The 26,933-nt window shown below is 35.8% G+C and overlaps 2 protein-coding genes across 6 annotated transcripts; both read right to left on the bottom strand.

Annotated features, from left to right (window-relative positions):
* Positions 1-1,990: 1,990 nt before the first annotated feature.
* On the bottom strand, positions 1,991-14,055 carry LOC112575780. 4 transcript variants are annotated; one of them, XM_025257802.1, is made up of 13 exons: positions 13,353-14,055; positions 12,846-12,980; positions 12,142-12,276; positions 11,382-11,582; positions 10,889-11,036; positions 10,699-10,774; positions 9,641-10,297; positions 9,269-9,435; positions 8,515-8,925; positions 7,904-7,945; positions 6,635-6,676; positions 5,622-5,929; positions 1,991-3,435 (listed from the first exon to the last, which is right to left on the bottom strand). In XM_025257802.1, the coding sequence occupies exons 2-13, from the start codon at positions 12,964-12,966 to the stop codon at positions 3,059-3,061; spliced, it is 2,685 nt and encodes an 894-aa protein (XP_025113587.1). In that variant the 5' UTR covers positions 12,967-12,980; positions 13,353-14,055; the 3' UTR covers positions 1,991-3,058. The 4 variants fall into 4 exon arrangements, with proteins under 4 accessions (XP_025113587.1, XP_025113584.1, XP_025113586.1 ...); XM_025257799.1 differs by having other exon boundaries at positions 12,846-13,586; positions 13,946-14,055; XM_025257801.1 differs by having other exon boundaries at positions 13,946-14,055.
* Positions 14,056-15,264: 1,209 nt separating this feature from the next.
* Positions 15,265-26,225, bottom strand: LOC112575779. Of its 2 annotated transcripts, none has more exons than XM_025257797.1 (11): positions 26,160-26,225; positions 23,431-23,567; positions 23,068-23,202; positions 21,951-22,151; positions 21,448-21,595; positions 21,193-21,295; positions 19,426-20,079; positions 18,814-18,986; positions 17,481-17,927; positions 16,760-17,115; positions 15,265-16,512 (listed from the first exon to the last, which is right to left on the bottom strand). In XM_025257797.1, exons 2-11 carry the CDS (start codon positions 23,549-23,551, stop codon positions 16,136-16,138), a joined length of 2,715 nt encoding a protein of 904 aa, XP_025113582.1. In that variant the 5' UTR covers positions 23,552-23,567; positions 26,160-26,225; the 3' UTR covers positions 15,265-16,135. The 2 variants fall into 2 exon arrangements, with proteins under 2 accessions (XP_025113582.1, XP_025113581.1); XM_025257796.1 differs by lacking the exon at positions 26,160-26,225 and adding an exon at positions 26,067-26,109.
* Between the last annotated feature and the right edge of the window lie 708 nt (positions 26,226-26,933).

The raw sequence follows: 26,933 nt of genomic DNA, 5'->3' as shown, positions 1-26,933 counted from the left end.
CTGATGGAGGGAAGAAGGGCGAGTGCAGGGATGTTTTCCAGTAATGAACCGTGAAACCCATATATTTTATATATGACTCTAGTGCTTTATAAATTGTCGAAACACTGTCATAAGCTTCTGCAGAAAATTTATTACGGAAGATATATTTCTACTGAATTTATGCAAGAGCAACAAATAAATGCATAAATAATCAACAAGGCGAAATAATTAATTTTTTTTACACTTAATTATGTTGAACTTAGTATTGGGGATGTAGCTTGGGGCTTGGAGGTAATGTAGGATCAGCAACTAAATATAAATGTTTTACAAACGCTTACTCATCAGATAGATGTTGAAGTGGTCAGGTGTGTAATTAGCAAGAGGCAATTATTCTGTTAAAACATCGACACGCAGCCCACGTGCTTCTTTCAAGGTTGTCCACACTCAGAAGACCCGGCAGCTGCCAGATGTGAACATGAATGTCACAATGACATACAGATGCCTGAGTGATGCGAATTAGCATCAGTTGTTGTGCAATAGTTTCAATTTTTAAAAATAACAATAAATGTAGCAAAATCATGTGCTTTACAGAAACGTTGATTTTATGGTTTCTGTGAGTGTCTGAATACATGCGTTTGTGTGTGTGTGTGTGTGCGTGTTGTCTTCTTCTTCTTTTTTCCACTGGGGATGAGAGTTAAATAGAGAACTGTGATGACACTTAATATCTACAGCTGTGACGTAAAGTTGCAATGATATTGTCATTCTTTTCTGGGTTGAATTAATATGTACACTTAGCCACATCTGTGTTTTCGATATCCTGCGATTTCGTTTCGGCATTAGGTCAGGGTGGTCTGACATATAGAGTATTTTATGTGTGTGTTATGTGTGTCTGTGTGCACGTGCGTGCGACTAAAGGACACATATTCGAATGTTTCAAGTTATAGACGGGAAACCCAGGAGTGACTTTCATTACCAACGGTTTCTTGCGATTTGCTGTAAGAATACAGTAAGCAAAACTTTAACTTTGCAGTAAAATACAGATGGTTCTTTTATTTATTAGTTTCCTTCATTTTAATATCATTACGAAAGATTATTACCTTTTGGCAGCGCTAGTAATAGACAGGTGCGTTCTAATTTTCAACTATGGACATTAAAAGTAATAGTTTTATTTATCTGTATTTCGTGTTTTCTAAAGGCAGTTGCGCGCGCGCGAACACATACACACACAAGTTTGTCATACGCTGCAACCATTTGCAATCTCTCTTTGAATCTATTACAAAAAGTATTGTTCTAACAAACACGAGATTAAAATTACCTCTCCTCGCACAGGTACCTACCCGTAAAAGCGCTTAAAAACAGTCATCAAACACAGCCCGCCTCATAAACTGGTACACGGACGTTTCGGAGTCGGACGTTTTGTCGACCGGAGTTTCACCGCCGGACGTTTCGGAGTAGGACGTTTCACCGCCGGACGTTTCGGCGCGGGGCACTTCATTTCGGCATTTCACGCGGGACCTTTAGCCGAAGTCAAGTGTGTGACGCCCCTTAGCTCACACATTTCTCTCGCCATTGTATCAATGTATCAGTGAACTCTCTCTCACTATCCCTCCTCATGTGAACCGTTAGCTCACACATTTCTCTCGCCATTGTATCAATGTATCAGTGAACTCTCTCTCACTATCCCTCCTCATGTGAACCGTTAGCTCACACATTTCTCTCGCCATTGTATCAATGTTTTTTCTCAAAGCTGTTGCGCATAATCTGTGACAATCAAAGTGAACTGTCTGTGAAGTCTGTGTGTAAAATTTGTTTGAAATAAAGAATTATTGTGTAATCTAGTAGTTACTTTCATTCTTTGAGAAGTAAGTAAGCTCTCTCTCTCTCTCTCTGACATAATGCGGCGAAACGTCCGGTCGGCAAAACGTCCGCACACGCATAAACTGATATATGTATATATATACACACAGAGCGAAAACATGAAATTATACACAGGTAAATCGCCCAGCTTGATACAATTTTATTTACTCCTTTTAATTAACACAAAAATTTTAATAACTTTCACTTTAAATGCATTTCTGTCAAGTAAAGACAATGATTTGGTTATTATGTTAAACAAGATGTCAGGTTTAAAAACAGTAATTGGCAGATGTCTAATACATTCCATTTTAGGTATAAAAAAGTAAGGATACACATACAAAACTGAGTAGCTTTCAAATAAAGTTTTAACTTGAAATTAATGTCCTTTGGGATCGTTTACAGTGCTCTATATTCCCTTTCCAAGTAAGTTTATTTTTTAAGAAATTGTTGTGCAATAAAAATGCCCGACAGTCCAAATAAGGATAAAACAATAAAAATCAAGGGCATTAAAGACACCTTAAAAATAAATGAGACAACCATAATATGTTATATACAACATTTTTCAGAATAGCAGTATTGCTGTTGAAATATCTGAATATCTTTCAAAGTTTTCTGCTAAAGATTGCTGTATACTTTTAAAAAGCAAATTAGTATTATTTAATCGATTCACCCACCAGCAATCATATAATAAAGGCCTTTAATTACAGTAGGTAAGTATAACATCTACTTTCAGGTTAACATGTTGACAGAACACTTACAACCAGCGCATTACAACTCTTTACTGTGCTCGCGGTTTAGCCATGATGCAACATTGATTGCATGAGATTCTTCTATCTTGTGCAATATATCAATCAATCTACCTAAGTCATATTTTATGAGGCTAACACAAGTTCTGTCTCACTGTGTAATTGTTTTCTATATGTACAAGAAAAAAAGTAATGTAAATATTTTCTAATCTAAAGAAACATTTAAGAACATTTATTATGTTAAATATTGATTTCTTCATAAAATAAACAAAGAATACTTATATTACAGTATTGTCACTATTAAATCTGTTTCTCCTTTGATAATCTTTCATTCCCTCATTCATTCTTTTCTATTACCATTCGACACTGAAACAATAAAAATCACAAATATACTGAAAGAGTATAAGCACAATGAATGGATTCAAAAAAATTGTCATCAATCACAAATTACTGAGAATTTTTGGGACGTGTGTGTCCTAGACCATGTGAACCAAAACAAGCTGAGATGTGCAACTAGTGATTCCACGCAGTTCGATATAGTTTGCATCGTCGTCTCTTTTCATCCCCTCTACAAACACGACAATCTTTCTCTTTAGTCCCAGAAGAAGTTTAGCATTTGCCGCTAATGCAGTGTTCTTCTCTTGCATCATGGCACGCAACTGCTTCTTTTGGCTGATAACCAGCACTGGGATACCTGCAGTTACAAGAATATTAACCATTGGTGTGTCATTATCTATGTCATTTCCAAACAGAAGTAAGAGGTCGCTGAACTTTAGGGGTAGTGGCTCTATCCTTGATTGGACATTTTGATTTTCCACAGATGTCTTTGTCTCCTCGATGGTGAAGCTTTGTTCTGTAAGAACAGGTCACACATGCGTGCATTCGCATTCACCATGCATTCATCGACACATTCTTATTTTAACTTGCTGGTTTCACTCTATTTCTGTATGCAGTAGATTTTCGAGTAGCAAACTATGCTACTGTTACATAAAACTGTATTATTTTATCCATTTAATTATAATACAAAACACTAAAGCCTCACAAGTGCGTTAATAATGTGAGCACTGTTTGCTATATTTGTGGGGAAGTGACATTTGTAAACCAGAAGAAAAGTATTACTTCTTAAATGAAGAAGGCATATCATCTTTACTCAGATGCAAGATTGAGGACCAAGACAAGCCTTAGGGCTCGCATATATGCTGTGCAAATGTGCAACACAGCTTTTACAATGGTTCAGTGGCAAAAGACCACCAATGCTGTTTGAAGTTTCCATGGTGTGGAGAGAGCCAGGCAACCAAAAAATCGACTACTGCTACTTGCTTTATCATCTTTCTGGTGGAATAACGAAGCAAAAGAAAATCCGAACTACTCTCTTGATTTAGCTGACGAGGAGGGGGGGAATTGGGGTTTTACGCCGTGTCAGCAGCTAAGGCTATATTACGGCAAGCAGCCAGCCCTGTAAACAGATGCCACGTGCAGAGAAAGATCAGCGTGCCCGAGACGAGAAATGAACTCAGGGCAGCCAGCTGACGAGGAAGAGGGTGAACCGACCTCCTTTTCTCTTGGCCAGTCAGCAAGCAGTGATCCAGATTTTAACTGTGGTGCATCGTCAACCCCAACAGAGAATAAAAAGGAAGAACTAAATGACTTTGTTCGTGATTTGGACTTATCCAAGAAAAAAGCACAAATGTTAGGTTGAAGACTCAAACAATGAAATCTTCTAGGTAATGTCACAATTCCTTCATATCAAAAGTGCCACCATTAGGGGGAGCATTTCTTCACGAAGGAAGGTAATCTGTTACTCTGTTCCGATATTTAGAGCCCCATGAATACACTATAAATACCTCAAGAGCCACAAGAATGGGGTCTTTCTGTAGACTCTTTCAAACTAAGTCTTAATGCTGTGATTTTGTGCAATGGAAACAGTCTTTCATCTATTCCAGTAAAGCATGCTGTCCACATTAAAGGGACTACGATTACTTAAAGCTGCTACGGACTTTCATTTAGTATAACAAGTACAGCTGGCACCTCTGTTCAAGGAAGATGCCCTTTTAACAAAACTGCAGCATGGGATATACAGAATTCATCTGTTTCTTTTGTGAGTGGGATAGCCGATCAAGGGAACTGCACTTCTTCCGGACGGAATGGACTTGCAGACAAAATGTAGCAAATGGAGAGAAGAATATACAGCACCCAGCTCTGTTCGAGGCTCACAAAATCCTGCTATAACCCCTTCACACCAAACTAAGTTTTATAAAGAACTTCGTGAAAGGCATAGACCGGACCACCAGCTTTTCGATTCCTGAATTAAATATTCTCTAGTCTCCACGAGGCAAAGATTAAGGAGGGAATTTTGTTTTCCTCAGATTCAAGAGCTCTTCAGAGATGACATGTTTAATAACTTGCCGCAGGGTGATGCGAAACAAGCATGGAATGCTTGTCGCCTAGTGTCTACAAACTTTCTTGGGAGTGGTAAGGTAGAAAGCTACAATGAACTAGTAGAAATCATGATGATGCAGTAGTAGAAACTTGGCTGCAATATGTCCACTTCCTTTATTTCTATCTAGATTTCTTTCCTGCCAACTGTGGTATTGTTATTAATGCACATTGCCATTGTTTTTACCAAAATATAACAACAATGGAAGAAAGATACGAGGGAATATTTACTACTACCATGCTGGCTGACTATTGCTTGGACACTTCCCAGAGATGCTCCTAAACAGATGTACAAGAGACAGGCAAAGAATTCTAAGATGTAGTCTATTACTTGACCTGTTGTACAGTATTAACCAAAGGTCACTTACTACTAGCAGGCATTTCGGAATGTACACAATAATTATTGCAGATTAAAAAACAACAACAACTAGAGCGAGTTTTGCATTTTGCTTATCAAATTTGTGTTCCGTACATTAAAGTTGATAAGAAAAACTAATTCTATTTCAGGAACACGAAATTTTATTTTTTAAAAATTTAACCATTTTATTTTGAAATTTCATTTAAGAAGATTTAGCTTTACACTCAATAAATAAGGAAACATACCAGCACCAACAAGGTGAAGGACTTCTGTTAAGAACTTGAGAATCTGATTTCCACATGTAACACAGTCACTAGGTTCTGCTCTCTCGAAGTGGCCAGGTCCCATATGGCGAATGTGCAGCACGGGTGGACCATCGGTTGGAGGTGGGTGCAGGAAATAATTGTAAGACTTCACGCTTATACATCTGTTTTCCTCTCTTAGTACTGCAGGAGGACAACTTAATGGAATATCGAAAAATACGGTTTTGAAATTTGGTACATTGATACGTGTTTTCGAGCAGGTTGCCATCCAACAGCGATTTCCATCTTCGCTGGAGAGAAAAAGAAGGAATAAAACAAATTAGAAACTACAAATGAAATGAGAGAAACGTAATCTACTTTAATGCACACCAAGACAGAAAAAATAACATGTATAGTGAATTAAATAATAAGAGCCCAGGAAACAAGGAGTAGCCACGTGATATTAATTGCCTTTGTCACATTATTAAAATAAAATGCATGCATTGTTTTGTTAACAGACATGGATTTTATTTTACGGAAAAAGAGATTACGGAAGTGGAAATGTTTCCAAAAGTACAAACTGAAATTAAGCTGTGGTTCCTTTTGGTTCCTACTCTCTTTGATGTGGTAATTAAAATTCTGGCAAAATAAATTAATTAAAAGATCACTTCGTACAATATTTTAATCCGGATTACTTAAGTCAACAGGAGTATATTGAATTAACAAAAAAGATGTATGAACATCATCACAGTGTATATTTAACATGACATTCTTTACAAGACAGAAATGTGATATCACTGACCTTGCTTTATTATAAGTTATAAAATGTAGTACTATTACTAAACAAATAAGGAAAAAATGTTGGTTTCGAAAAAAAAATCAACAAAAAGGCCTTCAAAAATCGAAAAACATGCAATTTAATTACACTTTTGAAGGTAAAATATTATGTTACAGAAAGTTTGAGGTTCGACATCAAAATTGTGTTTTGGATTGATTGTTTCTTTCATTTTTCTCACCTGTAATGAGCAAGTGAGCCAGTGACGAGAGGATTTGCGTAGCTGTAACACGAAAAACGTAATTTTAAAACCTGAATCATAGACGTAAATGTCGTAAATCTGTATCTATCTATACATATAAAGTAATAGAGGAGGACAGAGGCTAGCACGGAAGCAAAGAGTTTACCAGACGAGAAAGTATAGTACTAAAATTTAAAATACAATAATAAATGACATAGAAAAATAGAGACTTTACATCAGAATTAATATTATTGATTTTAGTAGCATTATAATACAGAAAGCGAGTGAAAAACAGTATAAATGAATGCATCTGCGCGCGTACATACATTTACCTATATACATTTAAAAAGTATCGAAGATCGCCAACACGCATCGCAGTCACTTTAAATAACTCTTGCTGATTAATTCAATCCCTGGGTGGTCATATAAAGCGACACCAATTTTCGATTTAAAGCTTTAAACAAATACGTAACTGAGTAAATAAGTAAAACACATCAATTACTTGCAATCCAAAATGGTAGAACTATGAATAATATGACTATCGGTTCCATCTCTAGACTTTGATCAAAATAGAAGTTTCACCTCAGGTATAAAACAGTTTTTGAGCAAGCAATGATTCCTGACGCATTTTGATGAGATAAAAAAGAAAATTGTAGCAAAGTTAATGCACAAATAAAAAAAAAAATAAAGTTGGTTGTTAGTTTATTTAATAGGAAAGTGCTTCCACCCTGACCCAATTTCACGCTATGGAGCCTCGGGAGGGAGGAGAGGGGAAACTGGAGTATCTGGAGAAAATCCCCATGCCAAGCCTTGTGGACAAATGCCACATACATAACGTATCCTGAGACGAGATTTGAACCCTGAGCTGCTCATGGCAGTGGTGACAACCAAGTGTTTTCACTACAAGTGCCCAAAATTAGATGGTTGGTTGGTTGGTTTAGTAGGAAAGTGCTTCTTCCTTGAACCGATTTTGCTCTTTAGGGAGAGGAAGGGGGAAGAAGCCGTGGAACCTGGAGAAGGCCACCGACGCCTAGCCCTGCAAAAAGGTGTAACACACAGATAGTGTCATGTCACGAGATCCGAACCCTGAGCCGCTCACTTTGGTGGTGACAAGCAAATGTTTTAGGCACTACCGGGCACGCAAGCTCCCCCCCAAAAAAAAAAACAACAAAAAACCAAACAAACAAAAAAACAAACGCGGTTATACATGAACTATGAATATTATTAACGAGTTCAGGTGTACTTCCTCTATAAATATATTATACTTACCCTTTCAGGAAACGTAAAAAGAAGTTGTCGGACGGTTCAAACCTTTGAAAGAAATATTGTTTATAATGTTACTTTTTTAAAATTAAAAGCTAACAGTAAAAGTGGAAATAGTAGGGGTCAGTGTCAGAGCTATGGGTTATATTCCGTGAGTGTTTCAAGAAGCATGGAGTGTTGGCCTTAGCTGTATTATCATAGGAAAGAATGACAATATGTATATGTGTACGTGAGAGTGGTCTGACACGGATATCTCTCGAACGTGTTATGTTTTGCTAGTTGGGACGTTGATGTTACCTTTTGCGGTTCCTCACTTCAGAGACTGTAGAATTTGTAAGTTTAAACCTATCTGTAATGGATAATTGACTTTATTGTGTAGAGCTTTCATGACTTGAAGGGCGAGAGTAACATATGTATCGGCTTTGTTGTGTCGGGACAGTTGTTATTTATTGGCTATTACTGGTGTGTTCTTTAGTACTTTTTTTCTTTCTTTAAAAGGATAAGTATGATGTTTTCTCTTGTTCTTACTGTACTTTTGTCATTAGCATTTTTGCGCACTGTGTTCCATCAACGACTTATAGGTTTTAGCACGAAAATTAAGCAAGATTTATACTTACTTTGGAAAACGGAGCTCATCATAAACGATTAAAAGTCGCTTTTCACTTGTAATTTTGGATAATCTGTGAGTAAGGGTGACACGTCCTACGTTTGATGGCTGTGATTCGAAGATCTTCTGCAGCTGATTAGATATAGCACCTCCTTCAAATGAGCATTTTATGTGTACATCATGTCCCTCAGATAGCCATTTCTTCCCAGCTAAAGTCAACATTTTCGTTTTTCCAGTGCACGGTGGCCCAACAAGGCATACCAGAGGTTCATGAAGTAACTCTTTCATCCCCGGGTACAGAGTGAACCGCTCAAAAAAGTCTCCTGTCATGGACACTGCTTGGTCTAGCGTCTTAGGCAATATGTGGGGTCTTGAATCAAAGAAAACTGAGAGTGTGGATGTAGTTGCAGGTCCACAAAATCTGAAAAAAAAATTATAAAGAAAAATTGTTTTAAAAAATAAAATCTGGGATAACCGCAATAACACGAGAAAATTCATTACAAGCGCAATAAATGTAATATTTAGAATCATTTTACAGATTGTCAACAAACCACCTGATAGCAAATATCAAAAGGCCAAGTATAGATTGATATTTGCAACAGATTAAAATATTTTGCAGATTTGCTATTTTAACAAATAATTTCACAAATAAAAATACAATGTAATAAAATCAATATGATTATACATGCGCTAAAGGACATGCATATAATAGCTTCATTCTGTCTATAAATCTTACAGTACACGGTAGAACTGAATAGTTTGACCTGGATATCATCTTCAGATAGATATCATCACTCATTCTGGCTTCATCTGGAGTTTCGTGTGTTGTTGAGTTAAGCAATGATGATAACTGCCTGGCTAGATGGTCATCAACACTCCAAACGCTGTCAGCATCAGGCAGCCGACCATAGCAAAATGCTATGTTTTCATTCTATGAATCATATATAAAAGAAGAAAATGATATAGAACAATGTATCCTTAGTCATTTCTTATCTGCCTTTCCTTACTAATACACTTATAAATACTTTTCAAAATAAGTCTGAAGAATTGTGTTATGACATGTGACATGGGAACTGTCGCGGGAGCTAAATAAATGCTGCAAGAAAACTACAAATTATATATAGCGAGTAATATACCTCACTGACGTGCTTGAATCTGCCTTCCTTCGACCCTATAAAATTGAATAATATCAAAACCTTTCGAATTTCGAGAAACTCTCTCTGATCGGACATAAGGTGTTTGAAAACGCGGCATGCCTCTTCTAGTCGTACGATGTCATGGGGCACTTCGGCCATTATTTCGTCTTGTTTCTGGCTTTTAAATTGGCTTTCATCACACGTCTCATTTACAACTTCGACCATTCCGATCAGCACACCCTTATGTCGATGAATTATAATGAAGTGAAAGCAGACTATGTCCCTATTGTAGTCTATACCGGCAGGCATCGGTAGGAGGTTCTCTTCATAGTCATGGCAGGGATTATTTAAATAATCATCGAAGCTAAACTGTGTCAAGACAAACATTTCTTCTGGTTTTTGTTCTCCCACTTGACGTAAGCAGAGTATTAGGTATTGCATGGCTTGGTCATGTATGGCATTCTGACGGTCAGGACGAGTATACACGTAGACAGTTTGGTCAGCAACATACTGCACTGAGCCTTCAGTTTTGTTGAAATAAACTGGTGGCACGAAATAAAGAGTCTCAAGTATGTTCGGATACATCTTTCTACTTGTGGTCTCGAGATATTCCTCAAACTCGTTAGTCTTCGCCTTAAGCTCAAGATAGGCGTCGCTCTGTAACAAAATGAAAAATCGACTTTTTATAATACTAAGACAAATGTCAACAAGCAAAACTTTAAATAGAACCGCCATTATTTTTAAACATAGAAGTTCACATATGCTGCTTACATATTATCTAAACTTAGCTATATTGTGTTACTTTTATACTGACACAAATCCCCTTGTCTTCTAGCACAGCATGAATTACGGTTAAATCATCAAAAAATATCATTATGAAGGGAAAGAAACACAGGCTCTATTTAGAGGGCGAAGGGGGAAAAGTAGGAATAATGTGAGGACAACACTCTAGTAAACATTCTGGTGTAAAGAAAAAAATTGCTTATGTCAACTGAGTAACATTAATTACGACATACAAAGAAGTATTACCATTTTATAAAATAGACTAAAAGACCCACTTGTATTAACGACGTACTGAAGTCTCCGCCATCTTCATAGTTCTTTCTTGGTCTCCTCATACGGGAACGAATTATTCTGAAACACGCATAATTATATATAGTTCGTTTCTTCTTTTTATAAATAGTTTCAGCTCTGATGTAGCCTTACAGAAAATATAGAATTGTCGCACAGAAAGTGTTTATTTCTTACCTTTTGCGTTTGAGTAAGAGGAGAACTCCAACAATTAACATTGTCATAGTAAGCCCTACTGACAGACCAATCAGGACCGGCTTGACGATTGGACTATCACTTTGAGATGTTTCTGCCCCAGGTAGTGTAGTCTCCAAAGGGCTGTTGACTACGACAGATAACAATATGTTCATCTTTAGAAAAAGATTTATCCAGCTGTTATCGCAAGATTGTTGAAGGAAAAACAAAACACACAAAACCAAACAACGGTGTCTCTGAAGTCTTTATTACTATATTCAAAAGTAGCAACTTACTATTTTGTGCTTAAGATAACTAAGGTATGAAAAATGTATTATTCAGGCATGAAGAAAAGCGAAGAAAAAGTGAGGAAAACGACAGTCATAATCAAAGGCAAAGTATTTTTGAAGTTGAACAAAGAATTTAAACTAAAGTAGTCACACAGTATTAACCTTGTAACTATATTTGAATTATTAAGTTAAATTTGATGTTTTACCATGTATTGCATTGAACTGACAAGTTATAAAAGAATTTGTTGGATAGCCGGCCACTTGACAAGCGTAGATGCCTGTGTGGGATGAGGTGACATTTAAGAGAGTAACAGTCAGCTCTGTGTTTACTGTCTTGTTGTAGGCATACCCCGGGAGTACAATGCACTCCATGTTAGCACTCATCCACCAGCAGTCTAACACAGCATCTGAGGCAAAAATAACTACTAATACAGGCATCATGCGATGATACATTTGATACTGAAAAGTCATTCTTCTCTATTACATTTAGTCGTAATTAAATAGCGGTTTTTTGCAGGTGAAAAGGGAATGTTTTGATTTTGATGAAGTTAAGATGTCGATAGTTGTATTGGCAGTATAGCTAGTTCACTGTTTCTGGAATATTTCTATATTTATGTGAAAGAAACTTACAGAAGCTTAATATCATTGTTTTGTGAATAATTTTAAAATAAGATAATATTTCTTATAGTTTGTGAATTTTGTGACTGAAAGTTACAAAGGAGGTGTTTCTAAAGTGTATTATTCTATTTTATTCGTGTACTATGCTGCAACGATCATTTCTGCTCTTACATTTTTCTAGTTGTTACAGGGGAGAATTGTGGTGTTATCTATTTGTTCAGTGAAAAATATTTTGTATAATATACAAATATAATACTGCAACGCACAACAATGACCACTACAAAAAAACCAACTACAAAACATTATTATTTTGATTAGGGACGAATAACAATTTAATTATTCACTTACCCGAGTCAGCACCCTTATTGTAGTGGTAAACATTAAAGTCTTTCTTTGTGACGCTAATGTCCTCAGGAAAGTGACAGGTGAGAAAAGTTTTCTGAAGTAGTTGGACAGGTGGTACAGAGCACGTGATCTTGTCATCTGTAACAATTGCACCATTACAATGAAAATAATAGAACGGTTTGTTAGATGTTCGAAAAACTTTATTTGTCCGCTTTTACAATTATAATAAATAGATAGTCAGCGGTTTCTGTTTCTTAGATTACGATTTAATTTATAATATTTCAAACTTCAAAAATGACAAAAATTTCTAACATTCTCATAATAATTATCATAATCAACTTTCACAATTTTTAGTGTCTGGAATGAAATTTGTTGCCGACATAATAAGATAACATTTCCGAAGCTGTGCGAGATTATGAGAATTGTTTACATGTCATTATGGAAACAAAGGCTATTCATGACTTTTTCATTTAATAATTTTGATAATTTTAAATGCCACCTGTTAAAGAAAAAAAACCATGTCGGTTCTTAGCTACATTTTAATTTTTATAATGAACATTATATAAAAACTAGATACAAATAATTCAAAATGAAATATTTCTACTTCCTTAGTCCTTGTTTTTTTTTTTTTGGCAAGGTCTTGCATCAATTAAAGGCCAAACTAAAGAGCACTAGTACACTACTAAGAAACTATTAATTCCCCAAACCTTGAGCGGAGAGAGCAGAAATATATGGTGAGGAGAGCCAGATTTCCAGGCATGATGTGATAAAGCAAACCTTGAACCAGGATGGAACAATGGGCTGAAGAAACCACTTTAAACGAGCCATTCTTCCTCTGTTTGCTGACATAACCAAAGCATATAGCCATCGCCAGGCTACGATGTATCAATAACTTAACAATATGTACAATTACCACTTAAACTAAACTGATTTGCTTTACAGAACTGTTTCTCCAATATTTGCTGACAATTGTTAAATATAGGCACCAGACAACAGATATTTGTATTAATGTACAAATACCATTACACAAAATAATACTGAAAGTACAAAAATCTTGTATAATACTTGAAAAGTGTGGCTGCTTTCCTGTTTTTCTTTTGTTCAATTGTAGAATGTTAAACTTTTCACTGAAAATAATTGATTTAAATAAATATTGAAGGCTAAAGGTTCTTAAACCTACTTTTAAAAAACCTTAATTCTAGTTTTATCAGTACTGTTTAGGGGCCCTCCGATGTTGCTGACGTCCGAGGATCCGTTGGTGTCCCTCCTTCGATCATAGCGACCTCCGTCACGAGCGCTGAGACTCTGGCACCGCCGTGTGTCACCACGTGACTGTCTCGTCCCTAGGCCGGACTGCTGTCTCAAGCTTAACAGCGCCTAACAAGGGCCAACACTTATCTACCAACCTCAGCCTCTACTGTTTGTTACTGGAGATAAAGTGTTGTACCCTGTGTGATACAGTGGGTCAACTGTGATGAAGCAGTCACGATTCCAAGACAGACTCTTAGCGGAGAATGTGAACAGCCTTGAACAGACTTCTGTTACAATTTTACTCCTTGAGAGTCCATTTCAGTACAGTATATTCCAACCTTCATTTGTTAATATCGAGAAAAGAACAAACTCTTTCTAAATTAGCTTAATTTGTTAGCTCATTACTTGGAATTTCCGGTTGGACTATTACGCAGTACGTATACCAGTTACGATAAGGACATTGGTTTTAGATAAAAAGGCATACAACCACACTAGCAGCTTTACAAAGGTGTAAAGAATGTCTATCAAGGTGTGAAAAGATCAAAAGTACAATTACCTTTGCATAAGGCTCAGTACTGTTCTATTTGTAAAAAAAATATGACTTGTTTCTTCCTTTGTCAGTTGATTCTGCAGGTACAGGCTGGAGTGCAAGGTAGATCGAGATACTTCCTGATTTAAACAAAGTTAAAAATAAAATCTACACAATTTCGTTTAGCAGGTATTTAAATAGCTAAAAAGCAGAGAAGGGACAAAGGTACAGGCAGTAGGGAAGGGCGTGGTTGTTTACCTGCTTTATGGCGGCCTTGCTTTCTGTATGGCAACACTTTCATTTCAAAAATACGTAAACCACTCATTACAATACCCATTAGACTAAACCACTTTAGTAGCTTAAATAGCTACTGTAGGACATGTTAAAAGACTTTGTTGCACAACTTGTAGTCTTATATATGAAACTGCTTTAGATTATGCAAGGTTATCACTTTTGTGGCTGCACTAGTAATGGACAGGTGGGTTCTGATGCTTAACTACAGACACTAAAACGACAGTTTTTCCGTTTGTACTTGAGTTATTAATATATTTGCGCTCGAACATTAGTTCTTACACACACACAACAAAGGAGCAAAGTGTACCCTGTTTGGATAGCTGACTATCAATTTTAGGAAAGGGAAATAAAGTGCATGTAATGAAAATGTTGAAAATCAAGCAAGTGCGAGCAAGCATACTAGATTGTTTAGGGCAGGACGACCTCGGGAGTACTTATATGTTCTCCGTCTTTCTAGTCATCATGGAGAAGTTTAAAAAAAGGTTTCTCATAAACCATTAATGTATAGGCATTTCAAGCAAGGTTTCTTCTGTAGAACAGACTAAATAACCTGACGCTTGAGTAGCTAACCTGAACTAACATCCAGCAATACTGTCACTCACCAGATTGTTGAGAATTTTCTTTCTGAGAAAGCTTTTAGTACTACTGCGGTAGAAGTGTTCGAAGGGTTATATAATTTTATTTAAAATAATACGGTTAATAAATTACGGTTAATTAATAAACTATTGATCCATTGATGCTATTTTAATGATATAGAAGGCAGTTCGGTTTCATTTGGTTTCCTACATTATTTTAAGCACAGAAGGAAATAGACAATATTGCTAATACTTGTCTTTATAGTTCTCTGACATTGGGCTAGACCATCTTCACCATCTTTAATGTCTGACTATGGAAATTACCGTCTGTTGACTCAGTCTATTTTAAAGACAGTTTTTATTTATATGTATTTCTTGTTTTCTAATTGAAGGTGCGCGAGCGCGAACACACACACACATCTACGAACATTAGTTCTCACAACCTCACAACATTTGGACTTAATATCGTTTCAGGAAAGGAAAACTTTTAATGGTGTGGAAAATCAAGCAAAGCGTCTTGTAGGTGCGAAACAAGTTATGACCAATAATGAATTCTAAACATAGTTATATAATGATAATGATTATACTAAAGTTCTTGTTGTCACAATCACACATTTGCACGAAACTGGTAAATTAAAGGTTTATAATGTTGATAAAACTATATGTCATGCACATAATTCATTACTCTCTATGTAAATGCGTTTGTCTCCCACCGTTAGCATCGTATTTAAACAACAAAAATTTTCGCCCTTTCCAACAAGCATAAAAGGTTATTGTTTGTAAATACGAGGATAAAAATGTTTTCTTTACTCACAGATACCTACCTGTAAAAGCTCTTAAATACAGTCAACAAACACAACCCGCCCCTTGACCTCATAAACACACACAGCGAAGACAGGGAACTTTACACTGGCCAATTATTCTGATTAACACAATTTTATTTACTCCTTGTAATTAAAAAAATCGTTAACTTTTACTTTAAATGCATTTATCTCAAGTAAAAAAAAAAATTTCTTATCCTGTTAGACATGATGGCAGGTTAAAATACAGTAAATGGCAGTTGTTTAATCTACGTCATTGTAGGTATACAAATGTACGAGTACACATACAAAATTTAGAAAAGTTTCAACACACGTTTACAGTTTAAAGCTGAAATAAAACCACAAATTAATGCAATCTTTATATCATTTTTATTATTGTCTATTCCCGTTTTAAATAAAAAAGTCGCATATACTCCAGAGAAACAAGAGTTCAGGATTACTAAATAGTATGTAAAATATTTGTTACATCATCGTTCAGTTTTCTGTTTAGCAGTTGATGGTCGTAAGTTTGAACAGTGGCACACCTCTCAAGACTGAGGTGTAGAGACCAGGACCAGCTGTGAGGTGCAGCTTGTGATGCCGCGAACTCTGTTCCACCTGGCACTGGCATCATCCATGTCCACACCACCCTTTACATACACCACGACTTTTCTTTTAAGTCCAAGTAGTTGACCAGCTTTTGCTACCAAAGCGATGTCGGTGTCATCCTCGATAGTATAATTCTGGTCAGTATTGCTGATTATATTCATCTGGACACCTGAGGTCTGGAGAGATTTCACCATCGGTGTGTCTTTATCCACATCACATTCAAACAGAAATAAAACGTCTCTGTATCTCAGACGGGAAACTTGTTCTATGTCATGTAGGTTTCTTTCCTGTGAGATGGCGGTGTTGTTTTGATCATCTGTTAGACAAGTACAAATATCAATAAACATAAACGTATATCAACAAACATTTATAGATGTACATCCATTTCTCTTTCTCTAGACTGCTTGTAAACTTGTGTGATTAGACATATATATGTCTTTCTTTGAGCAAATTTTATGGGCAGGCAAACTGAGCACAAAAAAAAAGATTTTTAGGAGGAGAGAAATAGTTATATTAAATGAACTAATCAAACTGTTTAAATAATAAATGTTAATGCCACTTACCAGCACCAATACAAAGTGTCTGTGTCAAAAAGTCTGATATATTTTTCGCACAGCACTTACACCCATGGGGTAGCTCTTCTAATAAGTGTCCATCACCTACGTGGTAAATGTTCTTCACTGGTGGACCTTCCGTGGGAGCCGGGTATTCACTGTCTTTGTAGTGTTCTAGAAAGGACACATCTTCCTGCTGCACTTGTCTCAGTATTGACTGGGGGCAACTGACTGCAACTGTAGCAAAGTGTAGTTTGGAATGTTTGGTATCCAAGTGTTCAGTGGTGCAGACAGCCATCCACACGTGCACGTTCGATGACTTGCCAAGTTTTGAAAGAAAATATTTGAAACTTTTTCCTCTCAACCTGTAAAATAATAGTGAAATGTGCTCGGCATTCAAGTGTGAATGATTGGTAAGAACATGAGTATAAGTAAAGAGAAATACAAATAATAAAAATCTCTCACCAACCCACAAACCCTCTCACACGCGCTGAATTTTAACTTGATTAATGCCGCCTCGAAGAGGCTGGTGGGGTTTTATTTTTGAAGGGGCTTTGTTATCTTCTTAATATTAGTTTGTGTGTCGTTATTTCTTTCGTTTGAAATTTTCCTTGATATGTGTTATCAGTAAGAGAAAACTTAAATGTGTGTACAAAAATGTCATTTCTTAAAACCAAAACAATAACAACAAAAACAAGGACAAAAAGTTCCTACTTTTTATAATACTTACTTTTGAAAATCAATCTTATCTAAAATAGCAAAGACAAGACGATTCTCTGCCTTTTCCTTGAGAATCTCAATGATATTCTTGACATTATCCTCCTTGTCAATTGGAATTTGTGATGGATTTATACTGTGTAGTCTCCTTCTGAACTCCTTGACTGCAACAACATCATCCGGTGAAGAGTAAACTATTTTTACATCATGACCCTCAGATATCCATTTTCGTACAACTAAAGCCAACAATTTGATTTTTCCAGTTCCAGGTGGTCCAGCCAGACAGATCCGATGTTTGTCAAGCAGGTTTGTCATACCCGGGTACAGGGTGAATCGCTCAAACATATCGCCGGTCAGGGACACTGCTTGGTCCAGAGTTTTAGGTAACTGGTACGAAAATGACTCACTTGGCTGAGTTGTCTCACATGAAAGACTAGAAATAGTGGCAGGTCCACAAAATCTGAAATAAATAAAAATATTTTAGCCAAAAATCAAGTATATTCTACAAAGCAGTTTTAATGATGAGATTATTATTACAGAAAATTAGTTTAAACTGTTTAGAGCCCCTACCAGAAACAAGAAGTCTACTTAAAACATTAACCTTTCGAATTAGAATACAAAACTAATATTAAATGTATACAACAATAAAGAATAAAGGTAGTAATTAAAACAAAAGGAGAGAAAGCAATGAATTCAGTTCGATTAGATTTTAGGCATTTAAATTAGTAATAATTTCTGTTACAGTTTATAAAGATCATGAAGGCATTCAATATTAATGATAATATATAGAGGAACAAGTTAAACAAGGAGACAAAATGTCGTTTCACTTATGTGGGAAATAAGAAGAGAAGAGCAATGTTAAAACGCAATAAATCAAAATAAAAGAACACAAAACTAACGTTTTCTGTGAGAAACATCGAGTGGCCAGTAAAAAGAAAAATGGATGCAATTTAGTCATTATTGTCGCATAAAAGTTTGTTCGTTTAAGTGAATAACTATCCGTCAGTTGCAATTCAAAGCGACCATTAGGAAATTTAAATGTTAAAAATTGTTTTTTAAAAAATTTTTTTTTCAAGATGTTAAGACTTTTTTTTGCAATGTTAAAACTTTGGAAAAATGTAAAACAAAACGTATAGAAAAAATCCCAAATGCTTTTAATCAATGATTACTAATAAAGAACGTTTGACTATTAAATATTGGAATTTTAAATATAGATAAAAGTTTTTTTATGTTAAATTTTGAGATTCATCTATATTACGGAAATGGTGACATAATCATTAGAATGTCTGAAGACAAATCAGGCCGAGATAATTATGATGATATTTCTAAGGAGACATTGATCTTACCTGGCTATCATGGTTAAATACAGTTCGTAGTTCATTCTGTAAGCATCTTGTTTCTGAGTATTTACATGTTCCCACTGTTTTTCAAACTGAGTTAATGATGCAGAATCAACCCCATGATGGATGTTGTGGTCAGACAGTCGTCCGAGGCAAATAGGCCAGCACATCTTTAGTTTCTACGGTGCAATAGTTAAAACTTCTTAAATGCCTAATACAAAATGACCAATAAATAGTCACTTATTTGTGATATGTTAAATTCCTTTTAAAGGTAAAAATACTTTCATTGTTATTAAGAAGATTCATTCGAATGGTTTACTTTCGTAGCAGATAGATTTGGCAGTAATGGGTAAATAAGACAGTTTATAGATAGAACCTATCCTAAGAGACACATAGGAAATCTCGAGAACTTTTGACAACTTTTCACTATTAAATTAGTATGTCGTATCAGTAGTAAAAGTCCGGATCCTACCTAATAAAATAGGGTTCAAACATAATGTACAAAACCTTTTTTCTTATCCATTACAGAACATCATCAAACATTGTAGCATTGATTTGACAGATAATTAAAATTTTAAACAGATAATTTTACTAATATTTTATACTTGAAGACAATACCTCAAGCAATTCCTTTTGAGTGGTGAGGGACTTTTGAAAAGTTGACTGTTTAATGTTGAACAGAACCAAGAGTTGTCTTATCTTCAGACGTTCGTGCTGATCTGACATTAGATAGGACACGATGTGACATGTTTTCTTGAATTTCTTCAGGCCGCTGGATACTTCGTTTACCACATTACTAGTGCCTACATCTCTTCCCTTTTTCTGGTCGTCTCTGAGAACTTTGACCACTCCAGCAAAGACGCCATGATGTCGATGAATGATGAGAAAGTCGAAAGAACCAGTGTCCTCTGCCTCCTGTGGCAGACTAGTGACAACAGGCAAGGCATGTCCCTCATAGTCACAGCTGACATTGTTTAAATAGTCTTTGTACTCAAACTGTGTTAAGACAAACATTTTTTCCTGTCCGCGTTCTGCCACGTGACGTAAGCAGTGCAGCACGTGCCGCATGGCGAGGTCGTGTCTGACTTCATTCCTGTCAGGGAGGGCAGGGATGTAAACATCTTGATTGGCCACAGATTGTTTTGCGTATTTAATTTTGTTGAAGTAGATCGGAGGCACAAAATAGAAGGCGTCTAATATGTTCGGGTACATTTCTTTGGTTTTATTTGCCAAATGTTCTTGGAACTTCTGTGTCACTTCATCTCTCATTTGCTGCAAATAAAACCTTTTCCACAATAAATAACATTTATATTATGGAAGGATCTAAATAAATAATATTTCTAAAAAATTATTTATCAAGATAGTGCATTTAGAAATTACTCCTAAAAATATAAATAAACCAAAAATTTGTGTTTTGAAATGATACTTTTGTGTTGTAGTAAGGTTTATTCTTGTCTGTGCTTGTCGTCTCACATTATGAGAGATGATCTTTATCATTCTTCCCTGATATCAATTTCATTATACTCAGGTGATTATAACCTACTGGTGCTACGATTGTGTTTTGCAATACGGTATATGGATGTGCTAAATGTTTTAAACCAACTACATGTATACAGAAACACACTGGTACTGCAAATAGCTTTTTTCCCTTCTTAAAATCCAGTTAATTATATGGATAAATAAGGATGATGAAGAATAAAGCTCGGTGTTGTCAAGAAATCTTCAGATAGCCTGTGTATCCTTTTATTTACTATGATTTTTCCTTTCTACTCTTTCAGGTTAACAGAATACATAACATCAGCAAAATGATGTTGTGACATTGCGAAGTACTTTATCACCAATATGCTTATCGCAATCAACTGTAACTTAGCTATATTTTTGAAGTTAAAAACCATTAAAATGTATAACAGTTTATGATTAATGTCTTTGAAAAGAGTTTTAAATGAGATAAACATCACAAGCAGAATAATTACTTATGAAAGTAAACATAGTTTACTCTTATTGTAGATGCTTTTTTGGAGATTTTTAATTTAGTTGTAAAAGTTCTAAGTCTTGACTTTTTTCTTAGTTTTTTAGTGTAGCATACTCGGTTAATTTAACTATGGTGGCACGAATTTTTTTTTTCTTTTCCACTCTTACTTTCTTTTGAAAAAGTTCTGTTAGATTGATTTGCTAAAGCAAGTAAATTTCTTAAACTGTGGACTACGTGGAATTATTTTAAGTCGTAAATCCTATTCTCGTAATTAAAACTTTTTTGTAGTTTTCTTACTCATAATTTTTAAGTATTCATTCGTGTTAAGAGTAAGATATCGCTAAAAACAATATTTTATATTTTTGATGACAGGTTTGCACCATGTAATGGATAAAAAATCATCCACTGCTCACTTTTTGATTAGGATTTGTTTTTCTGTCAATCATAGGCGTTCCCTCCATCAGTGACATCTGGTCCGCGTCTTTCCTAACAGCATCCAAATTCACAGTCGCGCGCCTACTTACACACAGACACACACATATCAGTGACTGAAAATCAATGTAAAAAATAGCCAGCGTGACTGTATATAGCGTGTTTCTTTAGTTTCAGCTTTGATATATCCATACAGGAAGTACAGAAGTGTTGCACAGAAAGTGTTTGTTTCTTACCTTTTGCGGTTGAGTAAGAACAGAAGGCCAACAATTAACATTGTTACAGTTAGCCCTACTGACAGGCCAATCACGATTGGCTTGAAAATTTGACTTCCACTTTGAGGTCTTTCTTCCGAAGGTAGTTCAGTCTCCGAAGAGCTGTTGACTATGACAAACAATAAGTTCATCTCTAGAGAAAGATTCTTTCGGCTATTATAGTATAATTACTGGTAAGTAAAAACGAAATGCGCAACAGTAACCCACGGTGTTTCTAAGGACTTCATTCCTACATTCAAAAGTAATAAAAACAGCTTACTGTTTTGTGCTTTAATATTAACAAACCTTGAACAATCAGTTATTTAGGCATAAAGAAAGAACAAGAAAAGAAGAAACAAACGGCAACCATTACCAAAAACAAAGTATTTGTGTCGCTAAACATAGGTTGTAATGTTCAAGGAATGGCAAACAATACAATACCAGTAAACTACTTTAACATTTTAAAGTGGAAATAGATGTATTACCCTGTAATGTATTGAACTGACAAGTTACAAACGAATCTGTTGGATAGCCGGCCACTTGACAAGCGTAGATGCCTGTGTGGGATGAGGTGACATTTCTGATAACAACAGTCAGCTCAGTGTTAACTGTCTTGTTGTAGGCATACCCCGGGAGTATAACGCACTCCATGTTAGCACTGATCCACCAGCAGTCTAACACAGCATCTGTAAAACAAATCTTCTCTAGTTTGGTACTGTAATATATATATATGAATATTATTAGGTCATTCTTCATTTTGGTATACGATTATTAAAGAGAGCATTAGGTCAACCGTAGAAAAGTTACACATGCTGTTTAGATGGGTTGTGAGAATGACATATATTTAATGTCAATTAATACAAAAGTCAACTTAAGACCTTTTAAACTCTTGTTCCCAGCACAATTCACTAGCACCACACTGTTAACATTAGATTACATAAGTATAATAGGATTTCTGTACATTTATATTCCCAATCTAGGATGAGAGATGCTGATTCTGTCTATTTACTATCAAAACACAGATTGTGGTAAGATTACTGGCCTAACATTTTTCCTAGTTCCAATTCTTACTTTTATCTTCCCATTTGGTTTTGAATCAAAAACACTTTTTTTGCTTTGTTGATGAAAAGGTAATGCTTTAAAATTCATAGTTAAGATGCCGGTATTTTTATCTTCAGTATAGTTAGTTAACAGTATCTGTAATTGTTGTAGACGTATGCGAATAAAAACAAACAAAGCCTTATATCATAGTTTGTTTTAAGGATAACTTTTTAAATATAAGATAATATTTCATACACTGTCTATTCTGTCAAAAGAACTCGTTTATTCAGCAATAATTTTCTTCCTTTGTTTTCTAATAATTTATGGCTTTTCTGACTATGAAAGTTACAAGAAATGTTTTCGAGGTCTATTCGTGTGGGGGGCTGCAAATATTTCTGCTCTTACTTATTGTTATTTATTACATGGAAACTGCGGAGTTTCCGATTTGTTATGTGGGAATTATCCTGCACTCAAACGCACAACAATAGACAACAGCATAAAAAAACTACATATCAAGATTATTCCGAAGACAAACGAGTAATGTTTTACTTATTCAGTTACCTGAGTCAGCACCCTTATTGTAGTGGTACACACTGAAGTCTTTCTTTGTGACGCTAATGTCCTCAGGAAAGTGACAGGTGAGAACAGTGTCTTGATGTAGATGTACAGGTGGTACAGAACAGGTGATGTTATTATCTGTAACAATGACACCAGCACAGTCAAAACCAGAGAATGGTGTGATGTTTAAATAAATTTATTTACCCGCTAAGACAATTATAAAAAAATGATAATCTGTATTTTTGTTTTTTTTTAATAATATTAATAAAAACTTATTACTTCTTTTAGTCATTGTTTTTGGCACAGTCTGGATGCAAATAAAGACCAAACTTTAAAGTATTAGCATATTATAAAAAAACCCCAAACCTTGAGCGGAGACACCAGCAATATATGAAGAGAAGAGCCAGATTTCCAGGCATGATGTGATAAAATAAACCTTTAACAAGGACTGACCAGTGCACTGGAGAAACCACTTGACACGGGCCATTCTCACTCTGCCTGCTCTTATAACCAAAACAAATAGTGTATGGTGCATCAAATTTTCTGTTTAACTTTTTGTTTTACAGATCAATTTATTTTGCTAAGTTAGTCTTTGCTTCAAGAGTACGAAGAACTTATTTTCTTTATTATTTGTAGTTTATGACTCGTGCTTTATGACTTTTTAACTTATGACTTCAAAGCATATCTTGTAGCAGTTTCTGTAGGTTGCCTGCCAGAACAAACCAAACACCCTCTCAGAATCACCGACTCGTGTAGCTGTAGGATTAAAGTTACTCCTCCCCACTGAACACTCCATATTCGTGCGAAATCAACTTCAAGTGGAAGCACTTTCCCTTTCCACACAACCAACCAACCTGAACACTCCATACCGGCTTACTTTTCATGAAACTGAGGTACTTTTTAAATTATTGTATTATAAGCAAATGTTACTGTCAGTGAGAATGCCTTGGCTTAAATGAAATATTTGAAAAATAGAACTTGTTATTTAAAAAACCTGATAAACTAAGAAAACTGTCTGTTATAGATCAGATGAGGAATAAATCAGTGCTTTTGCTAGGTAAACGTGGGTTATAATCTCCCTTGCAAAGAATTTGGCGACGCGTTTATGTCCCTTGTATATATGTCTGTCAGGAAAACCAAACGTTTGTAATATGGAGCAAATGAATGGTGACGAAGAAAATATTTCTAAGTATAAGGTATCCACAGTGAAGAAATAATTGCGTTCGTAGATTAAGTGTTGGTTTCAAATGTTGAAAATATTTTAAAACACTGATTTTGTTTTCATCGTGGCAACTAAATCTTGGAAATTAAATTTTAACAACAAATTTAAGCAGCACAAAATCGAGCGAATCGCGTGCTGGGTCACGTCACCCCTCTCACCGCATCGCCTGTGGACCGGTTACATTTGCATACGCGGCCTTGACACTCCGACCTTGGTAGTACACCTAGTAGGGGTTCCCGGTAGCGTGGTGATTAATTATAACACCGACTTGTCACCACTGCAGTGGCGGGCTCAGAGTTCAGATCTCCTCTTGGAAAAAACTGTGAACAGGGCTGGGTGCTGGGAGATTATTCCGGGTACTCCGATTTCCTCCCTTCTCCCTTTCCCCACATAGTGCGAAATCGTCGCAAGTTTGAGGCACTTTCTTACTAAATAAACCAAGAACATCTAGTGAAAGACTTACGTGCTCATGCCTAAACAAGAACTCTTAGTACACGCGCAGGTTTTGCACAGGAATTGGGAGAACAAACTAAATCGGTTAACATCTTTTCAAAGTAACCAAGGGTTTGTGAGAAAAGCTCAGAAATGTGTGTTACGGCCCCTGCTCATTAAACGAAGACACCCGCCCAAACCCTCTTGCTTCAGCGACATAAGCCTCCACCAAACACAACAACAGGACACAACAAGCAGTCAGTGACACACACTCGAATAGATTCAAGAACCCTATATTTATTACTTTCTAACTTTCGCTCCGACTGCTGCTACTTCTCCCCTTACTCTCTACAGAATCGTCTGGGCTGATCGAGTCACCAGTGCGGCCAACATCGGTAGGTCATCCGGGGTCACATACCCATCATAGCGATGGCGGCATCTTACATGGCTACTCCATTTAATAGGCAACACTTAGTATACCTAATAATGTAAACAAATGCAAGTTAAAGTACACATTGATTTGTTTCAGGAAACTGTTTCTCCAATACTTACGGCTGTGAAAAAAATGGGCCCCAGAAAATAGACAACTGTGATCAAATACAGGCAAGATTCTACAAAACAATACTGAAAGTACAAAAGTCAGCCCCATTGTGTATAGCAGTTGCCACTTTCCTCTTCATCTTCTAACCAAAATTTAAATGTTAACTATTTTACTTAAAATTATTAAAGTAAATTAATAGTGCATGCAAATGGTAACTAAAGCTACACGAAACAAAGTTATTTAGGTCTAGGTATATCAGTACTGTTTACGCAACCTTGAAAGACCTTGGATAAGTTAAAAATAGAGGAACAAGAATGCTAAAGGTGATTGACTTTAGAAGAAAATAGGTCTCTTTTGGACCGGTATATCTAAATTTTGCTAGGAAAACTACAGTAAACAAATATAATTTGTTATAGAAAGAACTTTTGACGAACGTAAATATAGTTTTATCACATTTCAGTATATTCCATCATATACTCGTTATTATCAAGAAATGAGGAGACCACTTCTAAAATTATCTGAATTTTCATTTCATTACTTAGAAGAATTTCACGATGCGCTATCATACAGTCTGTGTACAAGTTACAATAGGTTTTTGGATTTTGTTAAAGAAGATAAACAAAAGACACTGGCAGCTTTACTGAATGTTCAAGATTGTCTATCAAAGTGTGGACATATTAAAATAATTAAAGGACAATTTTCTCCTCGTAAAGCTCAGTATTGTTCTGTTTGTTCATTAACTATTGAGATACTTATTCACATCACAAACAGTCCTGCTTTTAAACAAAAATGTCCTTTGTTCCTTACCTTGAAGTTAACTCTGTAGGTACGCACAGAAGCGGTCAGGGTGTTAGGATAGGTGAAGTTACTTCCTGATAGCTAAAATTAAAATCTACACACCTTCATTTACTGGCATTATACAAAGTGAAAAAGTTAAAACGGATGAAAGTACCCCGCTACAAGGCAAAAATGGGAAAAAGGCGGGATTGGTTACAAGACAACCTCATGGTGATCTTCCTTTCTTTACAGCTACATTTTAATGTCAAAAATAAGCAAGCTACGCATTAGAATATCAGTTAGCTTTAGTCTATGGCAAAACTTATAAAAATCTTTGTTCCATAGCTTATAGTCTTACCTATGAAACTGCGTTAGATTATGAAAAGTTATCAGCGTGCCCACGTTAATCCTCACAGCCACACAACATAATAGTCTAAACATCATTTTCAAGAAAGAAAAACTAAAGTACTTACAATGGTAATCCTAAAAATCAGCCAGGCGTGTTCTAGGGGAAAGCAAGTATTACTAGATGTAGTTGCTTAGGGAGGGATACCATAGGTGCTATTAATATATTCTCTGCCCTTCTAGTCATTAAGGAAAAGAATCAAATAATACGTAGGGCCATGCAACGGGGCCCCTTCATCTGAATTTTAACATGTTTTCGTCACGGTAGCTCAATCTGGGCTTCCTGCAGACGATGGCAGGTCAGATAAATAAAGTTTATGCACGCACATAGATGTCAAAAATATATGTCTAAAATACATGTCTAAATATTCCCCTGAAACTGAGGATGTACAAGAAGCATATCCAGGTAGCTTTATGGTGAAAAGGGTAGCTTTCTAGGCAGATGCTAGATGCTAGTGGAAAAACAGTTATTTTATTTAATTTTTTTGTTGG

This window comes from Pomacea canaliculata, linkage group LG11 (genome assembly GCF_003073045.1).
Source record: "Pomacea canaliculata isolate SZHN2017 linkage group LG11, ASM307304v1, whole genome shotgun sequence".
In the NCBI taxonomy this organism is placed as follows: domain Eukaryota; kingdom Metazoa; phylum Mollusca; class Gastropoda; order Architaenioglossa; family Ampullariidae; genus Pomacea; species Pomacea canaliculata.
This window is presented reverse-complemented; position numbering and strand designations above follow the sequence as displayed.